Genomic DNA, 18,763 nt, shown 5'->3' on the forward strand with positions numbered 1-18,763 from the left:
AAATAATTCCTCTCCTAATTCCTTCCCTTTTGATAAAGCTGAGGGCCTTGTCAACCCTTCAGGCTAGTTTTGTTTTCTTCCAGCTTGATCTGGTTTTGCATGTAGTAACAACTCGTGTTCTCAGAAGTGCTGCTTCTTGAAACTAATCTTTGTCGTCCTTTGTCACGAGCTTCATAGTTGAGCTGTCCTGCTTGGACTTAAATCAGCTCATTAATACATGGGATAGAGTGAGAATAGTTAGTGGCTCTGAAGTGCTTTCTTAATGGCTTTTCAGAGACAGCCACTCAGTTGGTAGGAAAGAGGTTTTTTTGAGAGAATAATTCAAAAGTTCTGAGCAATCTCAGAAAGTGAACTATTTTATATCGTACATAAATATCAGCTAAACTTATTCTGATGTCAGGTGGACATGTGCATGGCTCTTAGATACAGTTGAGGGAAGGAGATTATTATGCCAAAGGCATAATATTTCAAATTAGTTAAAATTCTTCAGTTTTAGAGAACAGCCAGTTCATACATAACACGCAACATATGTGAGATTTAATTCATTGTACTACTTCAGTCCTATACAGTTTTATACACACTGACACAATCCTATTTGCCTAGTTTTTCTCAGTTGTGCAAAGACTAGCCGCCTTTTTTTACCCTCTTTCCCAACATGGTTTTCCATAAAGAATTGTAACTTGCATAAAACTTACTTTTTATGCAATCTTTTAAAAGAGACTTTAGTATATTTTTTTTCATATCTTATTCTGACCTAAAGCTCATCCCAGTTTTTCTGTCCTCTTCATTTTCCACTCATGGCACACATTTATAAGGCATAAGGCTTTGCTTTTTGGTGGTACCTGAGCTCAGCTCTGAGCAAGCTAGCACAGGACTGGAAGCAATATAAATGACATAGTGTGTTACTATGCTTGGGGAAATGGCATCCGTTTCTCTTACCTAGAATGAAGGCTTCTAAAGCACTGTGAAACTATCCCTGTGTACTATATAAGTGTATCGAACTTTGTTTTTAGACTTCTGTAGCACATGCAAAGTGACATTGTTCATGTCTTTAAAATGTTGTTAATTTTAAATGTTACTTTTTTTTTTTTGCTTATGTGTTTTAACCTTTTTTTCTGAGTGCTTCACTCCCTTCAATGCCCATAACGTTTTTCTAGTGGTTCAGTATGCTTTTAAGATGGGAGCAGGATTTGGGCATCTAAGTTGGGGTTGTGGGGTTTTTTTTTTTTTAAGAGTTTGGTCATATTTTACATCAGAAGTAACTCAGAATTCAAGGAAACAAGGTTATGTACTCATTGCAGGGGTTTGCAAAGGGTAGGCTTTTTGCCTGCTAATACAAAAGATTTCCACTAAGGATTTTATAAGCTCTCAGTTGTTTGTAGTTAAAAATTAAAATGTTGCACTCTGTTTACCCAAGATTTTTTTAAGACATTACAGATTAAATTCTTACAGAACATTAAAAAAGATAAAGGCTGCTAATTTTAAATTACTTGAAGTTAAAAAATAACATTTGGTTTGTTTTTTTTTCTTTTAATAATATTGGTCAGACTTTTCCTGATTAATGCAGGAAAGGCTTATAATTGTCTTTCATCATTGGTTTAAACTGTTAAAATGGGGTTAAGATTGAGAGAATGCACAGTATTTTCAGTATATGAAATAATTCAGGCAAAATGCATTACATTTTCACTGTGATTATCCTCCAAAGACATAAAATAAACCCAGAAAATACAGTAATAAAGTTGACATTAAAAGAAACACAAGTATGTTAAACTATGAAAATACATGCACCCAAGCAGCAAGTACGTATAAGTGTGCACTGATATTTATAGTCACACATTAAACTTAGCCTTGCAAGAACCTTTCAAGGTCTTTATTTTTCCTCTGTAGTTCTTGGGGTGGTTTTTTTTTTTGGCAGAGCAAAGTTCAGGTTGTTTGGGTGGATTAGGATATGACAGTAATTTTGAAAAAGCTTTTTTTGTTGGTTGGTTTGGTTTTTTAATATGAGGAAGAGCACCTTCTTTTCTTGCTGAAGAAGGAATGTTCAGTAATGGAGGAAACAAGAAGCTTTAATGCTGAAACAGTAAATCCATTGTTCAAATGTAGGCAAATGGCCTAGATTTCATGCATGTATGTGTGTATATATATATACACACACATGTGCACATGTGTACATATATGCACATTTTGCTTTATGAGAAGTTGGAGTTGCTTTTATTTTCCATTAAGCTATTGTGTAAATGTAATCTTTGCAAAACCTGCAGTTCTGTCTAAAAGCTGTCAGGGCATAAGTTACTGGTTGTTTCTCTATAAATCCAACCCCTTTCCTTAAAATACTATTTAAAACAGGTATGTGATACCTTTACTTGCGAAATACTGTTTCAAACTGCAATAGGGATTTCAAGCTATATACAGTAACAATTTAAAATTATACCCAAAAATGTGTTTCAGGTTCAGGTGTACATTTTTCATTGTCCTTAAGATTAAAATCTTCCTATAGCGCCACTTCATGTAGCATTATCACAGCACCATAATTTGGCTTTATTGCTGTTGAAGAGTATTATTAGTAAGTGAAATTTGGGATATTTGACCTTTATGCTCTTTCTCTACCTTATAATGAATATTTTTAAATTTGCAAAACTTTTTGAAATCCTCATGCACAGAAGTCTTCCTCTATATGGTGCCCCAACATAGGAACATGTCTGTATGTGCTATGGTCAAAGAGGTTCTCTGCCTGCCTTCTCCTGAAAGGAGTTGACTTGATTGATCATCTTGCACACAACAAGATTTGCTTGACAAGAGCATCCTGAAAATACCTATTCAAAGTATGGGCCAAGTTGAGCTTTGGGAGGGGAAAGTGCATAAGATCTGTGAAATGAACAGGCTAGTTCCCTGCTCTTGGAGAGGTTTTATTGTGTCTATTTGCATTAATTCTCCAGTTAGCTTTAGGTCTCTGTAAGCACAGAGGGTTCAGAGGAGTGTCCTATACTCTACTGGGCTGCTCTCCACCTCCCTTTATTTTGCTGCAGTTAGCAGGTAGGCTTCTCGTAGCCTATGGGTTACTGCTTTCTCTTCTCCCCCAGGGTTGCTCTGGGTTGCATGGGAGCAGGGCAGAGTGTAGTACCTGAAAGCAATGAAATGTTCTCAGGCAGTGCTCTCCTCCTGTGCCCCCTCCTTTCAAACGCTCTCTGTTCATCCCTCCTCAGCGCTGCTTCCCTCGCAGAGAGGTTCACTGTCAGAAACTTTTGCGATGGAAATCTAATGTTAATTGGCAGAGCCTGGAACTCACCCAGAATATATAACATATGCTAGTATTTAACATCTTTGAACCAGATGTTCAGCAAAACCAGAGACATCTCTGGAGATAATCACATACCAGCCTCATCTGCAACCTTCACTCTTCCTACTCTGAGTGACACCTCCACCCATATCTGACAAAATTCACAGCACTCTTTACAGATCATAGAGAGCTCCTGAGCAGATACCACACATTGGCACATGATGAGAAAGCATGAGGCTGTGTCATCGCTAAGGCAAAAGTTGCTTTTAAGGTAGGCTTCTTGAACACTGGCTCCCTTTCCTTCCTCTAAACTTGAGCCACTCCAGAGTTGCCAGATACTACTTTCCTATGCGCATGCCTTAAGGATTTCTCCTTGCATACTGTCTAGTGTAATCTATGTCCTACCATGTTTTTACCATACAATTTTATGGACCCAGTATATGTTTGATCATATTGCAGAAATAAGACAATTCAGCATGGTTGTGCATGATTGAAAATCTTTCTCTCAATCTGAACTGTAACATCTACTGCTCACCAGTTGATACGGCTTTCCCAAGTACAGAGTGCTGCTTGAAGATAATTTAATGATACGATTCTGTAGGATACAATACATAAGTGGGAAGCTTATTTCTTCCAGAAAATTGCTTATTCAAATGTAGTCTTGGCAGAAACTTAGTACATTGTATTCTAAATTACAGGAAGCAGACTTAAATGTTGCAGGGTATAACTGATGTACCTGTTTACCTTCAAGTGTTTGAGTATAGATGTGTGCTCTGCTTTAGGAGAGTTTCAAGACTGACATTTAATATCATTCTGAATTTACAAAAGTTTGTGGAGAGTGAATACTGAAGAAATTAAATTCTTTCAACTATGATGTAAAATTGAAATAATAGCATGTTTCTAAACATGATCGTATTTGCTGATCTCTTAATTCGTATCAGTCTGGTTTCCCCATGCTGCTACAAACAGCTGTCTCCTACAAGTGACTACAATCTAGTTAGGTCATTTTTAAATTATGTAAAGCTGTCTTGTGGCAGTGTTCTTTCTGGTTTTACTTTCTCAATCTACTGCTTTTCTTATGCAATGTACAGCTTCTCTTCTTTCTCTGAAAAGGTCTTGGAGCTCCTCCCAGTCCTGGGGTAGCTAGGAGAGAAGTAGAAGGTAACATAACAATTTTTGTATTCTAGAAATGGATTTCTAATTTAATACCTGAGTAATATTATTGTTCTTGTGATACTAAAGGTGATTTCATGAAGGTATTTATTGTGTAGGATCTGTCTTCTTTTTTTAACATAGTTTTCAGACACCCAAGTTGCTTCCCATTTTTCAGCGATGGTGTGAATTGTTATAGAAGGCAGTCTCAATTTTGAAAAATGAAGTGAAAACTTAGACTGCACTAATCAAGAAGAACACTTTCAAGGCTGACTCTGAGGAAGCTGTAGCTGACTGGTTGCTAGAGTAAATACTATACCTATAACTAGATCAGGAATCTAGGAAGCCTAATGTTTCATAAAGGACTACATATGTTCATATATTTTGGGGAGAGGAACTTCCATTTAAATTATTTAACGTCTAACTTAATATTCTGTCTCTTTCTAAAGAGCACAGTGTAGCTGTTTTGATTCTGATACCTAAATGTATGACATACATTTATGAGAAACTTTTCGCTTGCATTATTCTAGTCGGACTATGTGCGTATAGTGCTGATTGGGTCCTGTTTTAGCCATGTCAGCAGAATCACGGTTTTGGGTTTCTTCCTATCCACTCAGGAATGTGTTGCTTTGTAGCAAATATAGGTATGGCAATAAAAGTCCTATTATAGTCACAGTCAAGATCTCCTCCTGTATACTAGAATTAATTTTGGCTAGATTGCTGTTTCATTTTTTTAAATGGGCAAAATCACGATATGCATAGAACAGTTCAGGTCGGAAGGGACCTCTGGTGGTTATTTAGTCCAACCTCCTGCTCAAAGTAGGGTAAACTGGCACCAGGTTGCACAGGGTACAAGTCGCATTACTGAGAACTGTACCCAGAAACCCATTCTAACTGGTTCTAAGAAAGCAGGATTGTCTGACAACTGGAAGCCGATTTGATAAACAAAGTGTCTTATGTACCACAGAGTATTCCTTCCAGTTACAGTAACTGACATGGTGATTTTACCTTCCTGGGAAATAGGCAAGCCAGAAACACAAGCCAGAATCCTAAACTTCTTTGCCTGTTAGAAATTGTGCACTTGTCTGAGGTAAAGGTAATTTTTTCCTATCTTGCGCTTCACAACTTGAATGTTGCATACAAGGTTGTCATTAGCATCAGCATGTAAATGTTGAGGTTGGTGCTGTAATATATTTATCCCATAAACAGAGAGAGTAGGTTCAGGAACTTTGATATAGACCCTGTAGATTGCTGAGCCATGTATAATTACAGATGTACTCTTCTGATCACATGATTTTTTTGAATCAGCATGTTACATCAGTTCTTTTTGTTTTAAGACTGCTGTTAGAATATTTGCAGAGTATACTACAAAAGAAAAGAAATTTTAGCACGATTGAGAACGCAGGGTACCTGTACAAGTGGGTGCGTCTAGCTTGCAACAAATAGGAGGTGATTTGACTTAATTTGTAATTAGAAGGGTCAAATTACTTCGTGTGCCATGGGATAAGGGTGTGCTAGGGTAACAGCTTAGCTGATGGCTAGACTTTAATATGTAACAACTTTTAAAAAAATCACTAATGTCTTTTTGCTCCCATTTCCATTAGTGATAATGTACCATTGCCATATAATACCCTCTTGTAGCTTAACTAACAAAGGTGATCTAATTTTTCTTCCCATGCTTCAAAGCCCAAAAAAGTCCTGGGACACAAAGGAAAGATAACTTAGGTAATACAGATACATGCTTTGTACTAATTATAATACAGAAAGAAGTTGATTTTGAAATATGTTCTTAGTCAGCAATCTCTAATATCTGTTCCAGTTCGTAATCAGCCTCCACCTTCAACTGGAATTTCAAGCGCAGGAACTGCTGGATATGGTACAACCAGACCGGTAGGTATTCTGTCTTAAAATAATTTTCCTCCTAAGTTTCTACAGCTGGTGGTGGGTTTTTGTAAGTCGTAACAGATGTAAGAAAACGTCAAAATTGACTGGTCATTTTGCAGCTTATATGAGTTAATTCCCTCAGCAATTCTTGCCTGTTGACTAAAAATACTCCAGAATACATATACTGGACATGACTTTATTGTTTTTCACTGTGTGCAGTCACTTCATAGGCTCCCAAATACTACCACATTTTATGTCTGCTTCCAAATAACTGCAAAGTGCAAAGTTACTCTTTGTATTACATGTTCCTGTTGACTACGTTGCTGATTTGGTATGATAAAATGTATTATCTTCTGTGCTGAAATGTATATCCTGATGGCAGTTAATTGCTTGCAGGCAGTTAATGTATTATATAGGCAGTTGATGTATTATATTGCTGATTACTCAATGGAATTTTATACCTTGTTTTAAAAATTAATTTTGATAAAGGTCTTCGTGTAAAAATGAAATATTCAACTATTTCAGCAAAAAAAATCAACAAACATTAGTTTTGCATTTCATTCTTTTATTTGTGGAACTGAACTGCAGGAAGTGAATGAAGGATTTATGGATGCTTGAATGCTTCACTACCAGCAAGAAATCAATAGATGGAAGACATCTGCCTTATTTCTTTGAGCAGCAGCAAGTTAGGAGCCTTGTGTTAGGAAGGAGAAAGTGTTTTAATAGCTATAGGTCTTCTTAAAGAATTGCTAAGAAATAGTAATGTTTGTTGATAATTCTTTAGACTCTGCAGCGTGTTTCAAGGAGAAATTTTGCAGCAGCATCAAGGACTTTTCTTTTTTTATCTACATCAACCACAGTACTTGTGCTTACTTTGTTCCCTCTGTTGTGGCAGTTCCAGGCTCTTTGACTTGGATCGTACCTCTTTATACCTGGACATTTTATAGACTAAAAAGCAGGAAAAGTTGGCTCTTTCTTATCAGTTTCTTGGTCATTATGAACTTTGTTTTTCTTCCTTAAGGCATTTTGCTCTTCTCATTGGGATAATGTTCACAATGACACTGACAAGATGGAGAGCACACATACGACTCTTTAGTAAGGCTAAAAAGCATTCTGCTTGCATAAATGTCAGCAGGATAGATACTGATGAGGTTTTTGACTTATCTACAAATATGACACCTCTTCTTTAATTCCATGTCTTTCTTTCAAGTGATAGACCAGTTGAGAATGAGAAAAAGAGTAACTGTGAAGAAGCCATTTAAGATGCAGCTAACCACAAGAGTTTAAGTTAAATCCATATAAATTTGTTTTATAAAAGGTCGTAGAGTCCTTTTCCACCTTTTAAATGAGCAAGAAGCAAAAGAACTCTGCCAGCTGTGCAGACATATCAGAGTTCTTGTAGAGTTTAAAGCAGTTGTATCTGACTATTGCCATTTCTGTTGTACTGTTGTACCGTATTGAAACCACTGAAAACTACTGTTGAAAGCTACCATTGAAATCACTTTTTGCTAATTCATGTTTGTCAAAGAGATTGATTCTCACAGTGAACAGTTCTTGATCTTCGCACTTTTTTGTTATTGTCCCAGAAATGTAAAACAGTGTCTTCTAAAATTTGGATAAAGAAAACCTGGTATGCATAGGAAAGAATGTATTCATTTATCACCATGTGCCTCACTTTTTTTTTTTTTTTTTTTTTGAATCTGGAGCCAGCACAGGATTTGCCATTTCTAAATCAAAATAATTCAATTTAAAAAATCTGATGTACAGAAGAGACTCCACCAGTATCTTGGAACTGACATAAGTGCAAGGATTTTTGTTCCTGTTATCAAGACAGAAAAAAAAAAGTAGTACTGTTCTCTTGTGCTGTGCTTCTCGACACCCAGGCTGGCGTACGGTTAGAGCTGCTTGCCAGTTTCTAGAAAGAGCCACGGTGCTGCAATTGCCAGCATAATTTGATAAGACAAAGCTGACTGCATCTCTTCCTTTGCAGACTTTGAGATTTTCTTTAAAAAAACCCAAAACAACCGAACAACAAAACAAAACCCAAGCAAACCAAACCAACCAACCAAAAAAAAAAACCCCAACAAACCAACGAAACCAATGCAATAGAAGGTCTGCAAAACCATCTCCGAAGATCTGCTTGGCTTTTCAAGCCTTAGCCCAGCCCTTTTTTAGGATCTCCTGACTGACGTTGCTGCTTTCCTTGTCTCAGGTTGGGCTTTGGGCAGGAGTTCAGGTCGAGGATTTCAGGACCAGGGACAGTCGCCACGGCGGGTGCTGCTTCCCACTGCGTGGTCCTGAGGATTAGTGTAGCCTTCCTTTCTGTTTCTGCTCTGCTCCTTTCTGACGTGTCTTTTTTTTGGGGGGGGGGGGGGGGATGGGATGGGATGTTAATGTATTTTGGCATTTAATCCGATCATCCTTCTGCCCACTTTCAGAATATTGAAAGGAGTAACTGAATGCGTCTTCGCAATTAAAGGGATGGCAGGTATTTCAGAGGTTAGGTGCTTTAAAGCGTTTAGAAAGGTGTTAAATGGACTCAACCAAGCATAAGGTTGCGCAGTCAGATGTTATACAAAGTCTTCAAAGTACAGCACATATATCTAGTAAAAGTAAGATCAAGGATGATTCTTGTTTTGTAGTGAAGTTTCTTTGCTTGTTTTTAAATCATGTTTGTGTAGAGAGTTGTGTAATAGAGTTTGCTCTGAAAACCATTTCTAGAACATACACTGTTACTAAGATTTTGACAGGATATACTGAGTACACAAAATTTTAGAGGAAACAAATCTTACAAACTATCTTGCCTTATGATTCTTTTATTTTCCCTGAAATGTTGCAATTTTATTCTAGTGCTTTACTTTCAGCTTTCAGGTGTGTAATTCACTCAGCTTCAGTTGTAATCTGGAATAGTTTCCTGTTTCTCTTTAAATACTGATGTAGACTTTGACATTTTGTTTTGTGAGAGAAATTTTGTTCCCAGCATATTAACTTCTATTCCAACAAGTCTGGGAAGACTCCAGCCTTCAGATAAGGCAGAACGTGTGTTTCATTAATACCGTTTGCTGAGGAACAGCAATAACTGCCTTACAGTTAGCAAACATAAGTTTCAGAGAAAAGAACTAACCATGGTCTTGTACGCATATCTTGGACTTTCACTATATAAAATTGAGTGTAGCTGCTGTTTGCAAATGGCAGGCTATAATTATAGCCAGAAAGGTAGATGGTGTCTACAGTCTGCGTTGATGCTGGGTTATCAATGTGTCCTTACGAGATTTCCAAATTAAGTAGTTGCTGTTGTTGGTTTTGTTGCTTACAACAATTCACAGACTTAGGTAAAATTAACTTATTAATACTAACAAAATAAAAGGCGTCTCTAACATTGTTGCACAGGTAAATATTTATATCAAGTTGAAGACTGATGTAAAAATCCTTTGCTTTGAATGGAATCCTCATGATGTTTTGGGAATATATTCTTTGCTTTTATACGTGCATAAAAATTAGTCAGCAACTGTTATCAAGTAATTTGTTTTTCACAGAGTCCTAATCATCCTGAATCATTTAGCAGTAGATGACTACAGATCCAAAGTAGAACTAAAATACTGTCTTTTTACCAATTATTATGTCAGACTGTTCCACCTCGAGCTGGAGTTATTAGTGCACCACAAAGCCATGTCCGTCCCTCTGGGGGAAGACCAGCACCTGAAACTCAGACCAAACCAGCTGAACCACCGAGGGGTAAGTTTACTTTAGAAGTTGAATACAAATGTCACTATTCAGTCAAGTCTCTAGTTTGAATGCTTTGTTTTCAACAGATGTCTTTGGTTTTCACTAGAAATGGATATTCTCAAATGTAGTAACATTTGGCAGTTTCTGTTAATCATCCACAAGTATTGTAAGATATTACACAGCAGTCAGATGAGATCTAGACCCATAGATTTCAGGCTATCAAGAGAAACTTTGATCATAGAATCACAGAATGTATTGGGTTGGAAGAGACCTCTAAAGGCCATCTAGTCCGACCCCTCTACAGTAAGCAGGGACATCTCTAACTAGGTCAGGTTGCTCAGAGCCCTGTCAAGCCTGACCTTGAATGTCTCCAGGGGTGGGGCTTCCACCTGTGTTTTGGTCTGAGCACATTGGTGTGTCCTACCGTGTGTATTGATCACTGGACCATTCTCTGCACCGGTTGCTCTGTAATCATAATGTTTGGAATAGTATTTATGTTTGACTCTCAAAGCCCCTTCCTAAACTGCAAGATAAAGGGGTGTTTTAATTGTATTAACAGAAAAATATGCATTTTATAATAGTGACTTCCAAAATACTTTTAAACGCAACAGAAGTACATTTAAGCATTACACGGTTTCTGGTCTCTATTTTGTATTTATAGTAATAATTTTTAATGGAGATATGCTGAACTTTTGATGACTTCTAGCCTAGTTTTCACAAACACCTGCTGTTCTTACAGTCCCTTCTTCTGCAGTTCTGCCTGGTGCTTCCACAGCCATGTGTTGTTATTCATGCCATTCCTAAGATTTCTATTACAATTCTCTACAATGAAAACCACTGCAAATATACTTGCAGGCTCACCGTTGCTTCCTGAACCGTTAAAGCCTCAGGCTGCTGGACCTGCTCAGCCCACCACTCAGCAACCGCCTGTGCTAAGGATGCAGGAGCCTCTGATACCTGTGGCATCACATCCATCTCAGACAAGTGCCCCACAAAGTCTGGAACCCCCACAACCACCTCCTCGTAGCCGATCATCTCACAGTTTGCCTTCTGAATCTGCTCCTTCGCAGCAGCAAGTAAGTAAAAAAACCCCTTGTATATATGTTTTTTCATTATCTAAATTAACACAGCTTGTACTGAATGCTGCAGATTTGTACGAAACTCCTAAGGCAGGAAAAAAACAAATATAAAGTTCAAAAGATTGGATTCAAAGATCAACAGGCTTTAGCAGGATAATACTTGCTTATGTATTGTCCATGAATAACTAACATCTTAAATACTAAACATTTAACTTAAGGTTTCTTATGACAGGCTTACAACTTATGGACAGCTTTATGTTGCCATTTGATGACTTTGTATGGAAAAATACTCCATCTAAGAAATTTAATTTTATAATGACACATGCATGACAAGCTGTATAATAACTAGCTAACATAGGTTTTGATTATACAGTAAGCTTTGTAGATTGCATGATGTGGTGCTATATGTTGATAAATCATTACAGGAAAACGATATGGATAGATATTTAATAGAAATATATTTCTCCCCGTTCCCCGGTGACAAATAAAATACAGAAACATATAAAAATAATCTGAAAATGTAATACAGTAACATTAATATTCTGTTCTGTCAGACCATTTAGAGTGTTATTAAAAAAAAACCCCAACCCTCTTTCTAGGAAAAGACATAGTTTCTTGTGGCTGTTTAAAAAATGCAGAAGTAGGTTTTCAGTGCTTTTTGCATACACATAAAGCTAAACTTCTTCACTAAAGGCTAGTGCTGTTATTTTTTAGAGTATCAGGTGCTAGGCCAGATAATATACTGCATGAATAAAAGCACAGATTTATTGAAGCTGGTGGATTTGTGCCCACTTCTTACCAAGAGTAAATCTGTAGTTTTGTTTTCTGGTGTTCGGGTTTCTTTAAACATAAACTCAGCTGTGGATATTTATGACTATGTAAGTTTTCATCAGTATTTTGGATTTTACCTTCTCTCTACATCTGAAGCCCACTTTCACTACAGCAGTTAGTTAATACTATTTTGTACCACAAAGCAGCAGCCAAATTCAGTCCTCAGCCAGTTGATTCTGAATTCTAATTGAAAAAATCTTTAAATGCTCTTCCTTTCTTTCTGCTGAACTTCTCTCTCTGCCTGTTAACTTTTTTCCGGTTTGGAAACTTAGGCCAAAAAATGGGAGGATATTTTTGAATATACAGGTAGAATATCAGGACTTTTTGTAGTTTGTTAGAAAGTATAAAGTGTTGCCAGAATATACATGGAGGCATTACGGTACTTGAGAACATACCAATTTTGTGAATAGAAACAGGTCGTGTTGTGTCACTTCTGAAAGCCTCGCACCTTCTAAATGTAGTTTAACCCCTGATCATTTTGTAAAAGAGGGGCAAGCAGTTCTTTCAAAATGATTATGAAAATGACATTTGTCTGTGTGTATACACAGCAATCAAAAATATACCAAAGAACCCCCTGTAAACAGGTTTGTCAGCTGTGTAGTGCTGTGGCTCTATTGTTAACAATATCCAAACCAGGTAGTTTAAGACTAGTTCAGGGAGCTATAATTTTCCCTGCAATCGGATTTCCGTGATTAACACGGGCTGTGCAATCACAAGGAAGGCCCGATTTGAGCTTCACTTATTGTCGCCAGCTTAGGTTTTTTATTTCCATTTTCTTTTTTTTTTTCTTTGAGCTTAGTTAAATTATGTTTATTTCATGTCTTGATTATCATTTGTAAATACAAAGTTTTTTGAGAAAAGGTCTTTGAATAAATATGAAGTCTTTTGAGAGGTAGTGGATTCCAAGCCCATTGTTTGATTCAAAGCTTGACTGTGATATTTAAGAACCTAAATCTCTCCTTATAAAATTAATTTCTTGTATACAGTGTCAATATTCAGGACTCTCTAGATTACCAAGCAATACATTAAAAAAGAAAGTTGGTTAATGTAAATTAAGGAGATTTTGGGTTTTGACTGAATGACAAGCCTTATGGGTTTTTTCAGCTTGAAAAACTGCTACTATAGATGAGTCGTCATACCAACACAGTTCCCAGAATGAGATTGTGTTAATGGATGGTTAGAATTAGACCATCAATAGTCACATTATTATAATCAGTCTTCAAAAAACAGTGCAATCAGCTGCACAGTGAATGTCTGTATGGAAAAAAACATTAGAATTGGCTTGAGCTGGTTTTTTGATTCTTAATGGTAGAGCTTATAAGTCTCACAATGGAATATAACAAAAATTTTAAATTTGGTATAGCTTGTAATAACTAGTTTTGGTTTGTATTTATATCTGAAAAAATGGCTTTGTGAAAACTTGAAGTATTTTTAACATGAGATTGCTTTTGTTACTTGGATTTTCTTCCTAATTTTCTTTCCTTTGATGTCTGTTTCTCTTTCACAAGCAGGAGCAACCATCAGGGTAACAGGTATCTGACTATTTACCAATCTTTTATGTGGTCTCCATCTATTCAAGCAGAAAAGATGTATGAATCTTGTTTTCATACATCTGCAGTCTCATCCATGTTAAAAATCACCTGTCCGCATTAATGAATTTACTGTCATACCATAGTTTGCTTTTTCCTTTCATAATGCAATTAAAATGGATACTGTTAACTGTATTTATTAGCTCCATAGGAAATATTTTGCTTCATCTTCTTTTTGTGAAACAATTGGAACCTCAAGTATGTTGCTTAGTCACTGCTGAATCTCCTGGTCTCAGTCTATTTGGAAAAAAATGAGCAGGTGTTGGAGTTAATATTTCTCTTGAAAACAAATAAATCCTGATGCAATTGCACTGCCAAAGCTGATTTTTCAAAATAAACCCCATGTTTCACATTTCTCAAAGAACAGAGAACTTACTATTGCCCAAAGTAAAATATACTGTTTGTCATAATTTTAAAAGCATTTGGTTCCAGAATTATTTAGAGCAAATTTTTACTCGCAATAAAGAGCAATTGGGATTGATAGTTTCTTTGGGATCATGTACTTTTGATTGCTTGGGTAATGAACATGGGACTTAACCAGCTGGTGCCAAGCTGCATGTGATTTATATTCTTTCTACAGTTGAATTTTTTACATTTCCCCCCTCAGTTACTCAATGCCTTTGTTTAATATTATTTTCCAAAACACTTACTATATACATATAAAAATATGAATATTGAACTACTCTATGGTTTGGTAACATGGGGCCTCATCTATTTTAGAAACTCTCTTGATGTAGTAGTTCCAGGGATGCACGTAACCAACATTGTTGTTTCAAAAAAAACCACCAGAGCAAATGCATTGTTGCCAGCATACTTCGTTTCTCCTGCCAACCAATTCAAGCTACAACTGCAATTTTTTAGAAGAAATTGCTATGCTGGATACATGGGGGAAAACTTAAAATATTCTTACTATTCCTAAGAGTCTCTAAAGCCTGTAGACTACTTTTGCATAGCTGCTTAGGCAGTGGATATGTGGAGACATGCTTCAAAGTATCCACAATAAATGCAGTAAAAACAGGATGTTTAAAGATTGAGGTTAGGCTATAATAATATTGTCTTTTAGTTGATGGTTTTAGCTAGCTTCCTAGTTCAATAAAGCATTAGTTAATGGAATTTTCATGCTAAATATCCAAATTATTTGGGTGTATTAGGGTGATGTGTCAAAATGACAAATTTGTGAAATTTGAATTCTCAGAAGCTGTTTTAACTTAAGCTTAATTCCTGGCATTCGTTTAGCAAGACGAAGCTCCACGCTCTGTTCTGCCAGTGTGATGACTTGAACAAAGGTAGATATTCTACCTTTTTGGGCAGTTGTTACGAGGTATAAAAGTTGCATTGTTATTTGAAGACATTTATAAAAACAGGAAGACTTTGTTTTTAAAAGATGAGAAGTTCTATGGAGAAAACTCTGTCTTCTCCATTTGGTATTATTCTAAACAATGATAACTTGCCATTTTAAAATATTATAAACTGATGATCGTACCTTCACATGTCAAGAAGCACTGGAGATGCCTACAGATGCATATGTCTACCTAGAAATGTCTGAAGTGCATATACTAATAACACTAATTTTTCCTTTCATTGTGGTGCTTAAATATTGCTTGTAACATCACTGTTATAAACTCTCAAAGAATGAAACCTAGAGCTTTTTATTTCATATTTGTGCTGGGTTATCACTTGTTTAGAATATAGCATCATTTCCCAAGTTTCTCAAAGATTTTCTTATCCAATGTCCCCTAGCGCTTTTGGCTAGCATTCTGACCTGCATGAAGTAGATTCAAGCTGCATCAACCAACAAGGGGGAAAATTGTGTTCGACAACAACAGTAGGCGTTTCTTCAGAGAGGGGTTAAGGGTTATTGTTTTCCAGAAAAAGAGGCAATCATTCTGCTATAAGTGCATTGTGCAAGTTACGACCAAAGCATATGGAAGTTTCAGTTTGAGCCCAGGAGCTTCTTTTCCTCTCATAGAAGAGTGAGAAATGGGGAGTTAGCAGTAATCTTAAAACGGCCAGCCACGTGATGACTAAGCACCTTGTTTTCTTTCCAGATTAAAACAAATGGGACGCACGGCACTAAACTTGAAACACAGTTAAACAGTGATCCTTTTGAAGATTTGTCATTTAAGCTGCTTGCGTCAAAGATGCAGACATCTGCTCGAACATCACCCGTTCCGACGTTAAACCAAAAGGAGATGATACAGTTGCCTTCAGCAACACAAAGAAATGCTGATATTTTGAATACTGTAAATTGCATGCCAGCAATGCCTCCTATTCCAACCTTTAACACATCCCAGGAACATAAGCGCAGCTCTCCAAATCCATTTGTTACTGGACTGAACTGCACAAATCCATTCACTGAAAGAACTCCTAATGCTGGAAACCCGTTTAGAAAGGAAACGCAAGAGTCTGAAGTAACACCACGTTTACTAGAAGGACGTGCCGCTTGCAATCCTTTCCCTTCTCCAGATCCCCCCAGCTGTTACACAAGCAAGCCTGTATTTTCTGTTGATGCGTCTGAAAACACTTGTTGCTTGCGAAGTAAATCTCTCATGGTAAAAAATGTACAGCCAAAAGGATGGGTAACGTTTGATGATGAGGAGGAGGAGTATTTCAACATAAAGCTAAAGCCATCTAAAAGTGTTCCAGATTTTAAGCAAATCAATTCCAGGGAGTCAGCTGGATCTCTAGATTTGCTGGGCACTGAGCAAAATACTTTTCTTGGTTCAGACTTGAACTTTGATAATGACTGGAATAAAAGTTCTACTGATTGCTTCTATACAATGCCAGCGAGAAGACCACCTGCACCTCCTGTACCGTCGAGAATAACCAGCAACAGATCCCCCGCAGATCCTTTCACTTCTTTGGCACCTAAGGTGTCACCAACACAAGATTTTACAGAAAGATAGATGTTCAAAAATAGGAGAGGTTGTATTTGTTGCTAAGTTTATCCAGTAGAATAATTGGGCATTTGAGATTATTCTGTGTGCAATAATGAATTAAGTGCACTGAAACTTAACACTACTCATAAACAGCCACTATTGTTTGTGTATACATTTCGAATATGTATATATGGTAGAGCACAAAAAATTGTCTGAAATATATGAAAATCCCGATGTAATAGTATTTGAATAGACAGAGAAAAGAAGGATGAGCTACTAATCTCAGTAAAATATACCAGTCTTGGAAATAGTTTTTGCTTAGGGAGCTCTCATTTCTGTTCCCTTCTGTGGAATTTCAAACAAAAAAAAAAAAGGCTCCCTGCTGGTAGCCTCCCCACTCCCTTTTTACTGTTTTGTTAATTGATATTTATAAGTATTTACCAAAGAGCTGCCAAAGTTTATTGAGATTTGAATGTTGACAAGTATTGTTTAGAAGTTGTTTAATTTATAACAGAGGCTATGGGTATTTGTAAGGCTTATATTTGAATTTGAGGCACAACAAAAATAGTATAATTTCAAAATACAAACAAAACTTTGTGTATTAATATATTCAGTATTTGACTCTAATTTTCTGTGTCAGTACATTTCAGCTATTAAATCCTATTGTGACATATACTCACTAGCATTACTTCAGAGTAATTGTTCCGTATCATCCATTATATTCGTTACTAATTTAAGGATATATTTTTCCACAAATTGGAAACAACTGATAGAATGAGTTTTCCCTCAACCTCTGGAAAAAGAAAATTCCCCTTGTGTTTCAAGATACAAAGCAGTCTTTACCAGTTGCAGCTGATGTATTGGAGTTGGCTTGTCCCACTGTCCTCTTTCACACAGTGGGAGGGCTTTCTTGTCCCATAGAAAGACCTGAGTGAGGGAATCGGCAGCCATGTTACGGCGCCAGAAGAGGAGAAAGTCACCTTGCCTGACTGGGCTGTCTGCTCAGCATTGTCCCCACCTACTAGACTTACTGCTGTATTTTTAAAATCTTACTTTCAAAGAAAACAGGAGAACAGTAATCGTCTGAGCTGAACCGTGTCATTCTGTCGCGTTTGCAGTTAAAACTAGACGGGTGACTCCTCCTCGCCCAGAGACAGGGACCGTCGTCTGTGCGGTGCTGCTTTGAGGCTAGTGAAGGCTAAGTCACAGTTCTACATACTGTGCTATAAACCCCCAACTCTTTGTGCTTTTCTGATTTTCTAAAGCTTACATGAGATCACATAAAATATGGTATGTTGTTATCTTGAGGCAGTGTAAAATACGTGGTTTCCTTAGCTCAATTCATGTGTGCTATAAAACCCTGCAGTGCTCCTTATAATTGACAGTGTCTTGGGACACAACTCCTATATGCAGCTGCGTACTTTCACCCAAAGCTGAATGTGTCATGGTGATGTCATCTCTTGGGGGACTGCAAATACACGCCTACATGCATTGGCTTACTTGCGAACAAACTGTACTGGTTCTGCAAAAACCAGCGACTGATACACACTATACTAGCGTTACATTTATAGTAGCAAAATACACAATGACAGGATTGGGTTGTTTTTCTTTTTATTCTTAAATGGTATCAAAACATTATTTATGAAATAATCTACTCTTCCTTTAAACTTTATATGGTTAGCCATAAGCTGCAGTTGGATAGAGAAGTGACAATAGTGAGTTTTATATTGTGCTTTTTTCCATTCAGGTCATTACACAGTACTTGTACATTTTAAACAGCAGTGGTACTATAGTCTTTGTGCTTCAGTATGTGAATTACCTTGTTTTAAACTGTTGCTCTAAACATCTGTGTGATTGGTGTTTTGGTATATTCTTACATTAGCAGAACAATTTTTTTGGAGAAACCTTTTCCTAGTGGGAGTTACGTGATGATAAGTATGTTCTTTGTAGAATATTTAATTACAGTGATTAAAAACTACTGTATAAACTGTACCTGGTATACAGCACCTCTACACTTTACAGGACTGCGGAGATTTAACAGCCAAGTACTGCAAAGATCACAAGAAATGCTCCAAAAATATAGTGTGTGTGTGTGTGTGTGTGTGCGTATCGCTAACCGCTGTAACGTGTATTAACGAAAATAACTACTAGCAGAAGTTCTGAAAACGCTAAGAATTAAAGTTAGCAGCGCTCAGCACCTTCCCGTGAGTTCTGTGCTCCCTGTGGTGAACGGCTCCGTCGGTGCGACGCCATCCGTTGGTGGCTGCGGCCTTCCCCCGGCGGTGGCGCGCCACGCTCCGGGTCTGCCCTGCGGAAGGCGGTGGTGCGTTCACGAAATAAACAGAC

At 37.1% G+C, this 18,763-nt stretch overlaps 1 protein-coding gene across 4 annotated transcripts in view; it reads left to right on the top strand.

The window, feature by feature from the left end:
* SYNJ1 (synaptojanin 1) overlaps positions 1-18,614 on the top strand; it is a 66,289-nt gene extending 47,675 nt beyond the window's left edge. For all 4 annotated transcript variants that reach the window (XM_086477804.1, XM_086477815.1, XM_086477825.1 and 1 more), the window contains 6 exons: positions 4,391-4,438; positions 6,116-6,154; positions 6,249-6,319; positions 9,940-10,048; positions 10,895-11,115; positions 15,587-18,614. In XM_086477804.1, the coding sequence (XP_086333930.1) occupies positions 4,391-4,438; positions 6,116-6,154; positions 6,249-6,319; positions 9,940-10,048; positions 10,895-11,115; positions 15,587-16,444 (1,346 nt within the window). In that variant the 3' untranslated portion in view covers positions 16,445-18,614. The remainder of the gene's footprint in view (positions 1-4,390; positions 4,439-6,115; positions 6,155-6,248; positions 6,320-9,939; positions 10,049-10,894; positions 11,116-15,586) is intronic.
* The last annotated feature ends 149 nt before the right edge of the window (positions 18,615-18,763 follow it).

The sequence above is a fragment of the Leptosomus discolor genome, chromosome 1 (genome assembly GCF_034619465.1).
Source record: "Leptosomus discolor isolate bLepDis1 chromosome 1, bLepDis1.hap2, whole genome shotgun sequence".
Taxonomy (NCBI): domain Eukaryota; kingdom Metazoa; phylum Chordata; class Aves; order Leptosomiformes; family Leptosomidae; genus Leptosomus; species Leptosomus discolor.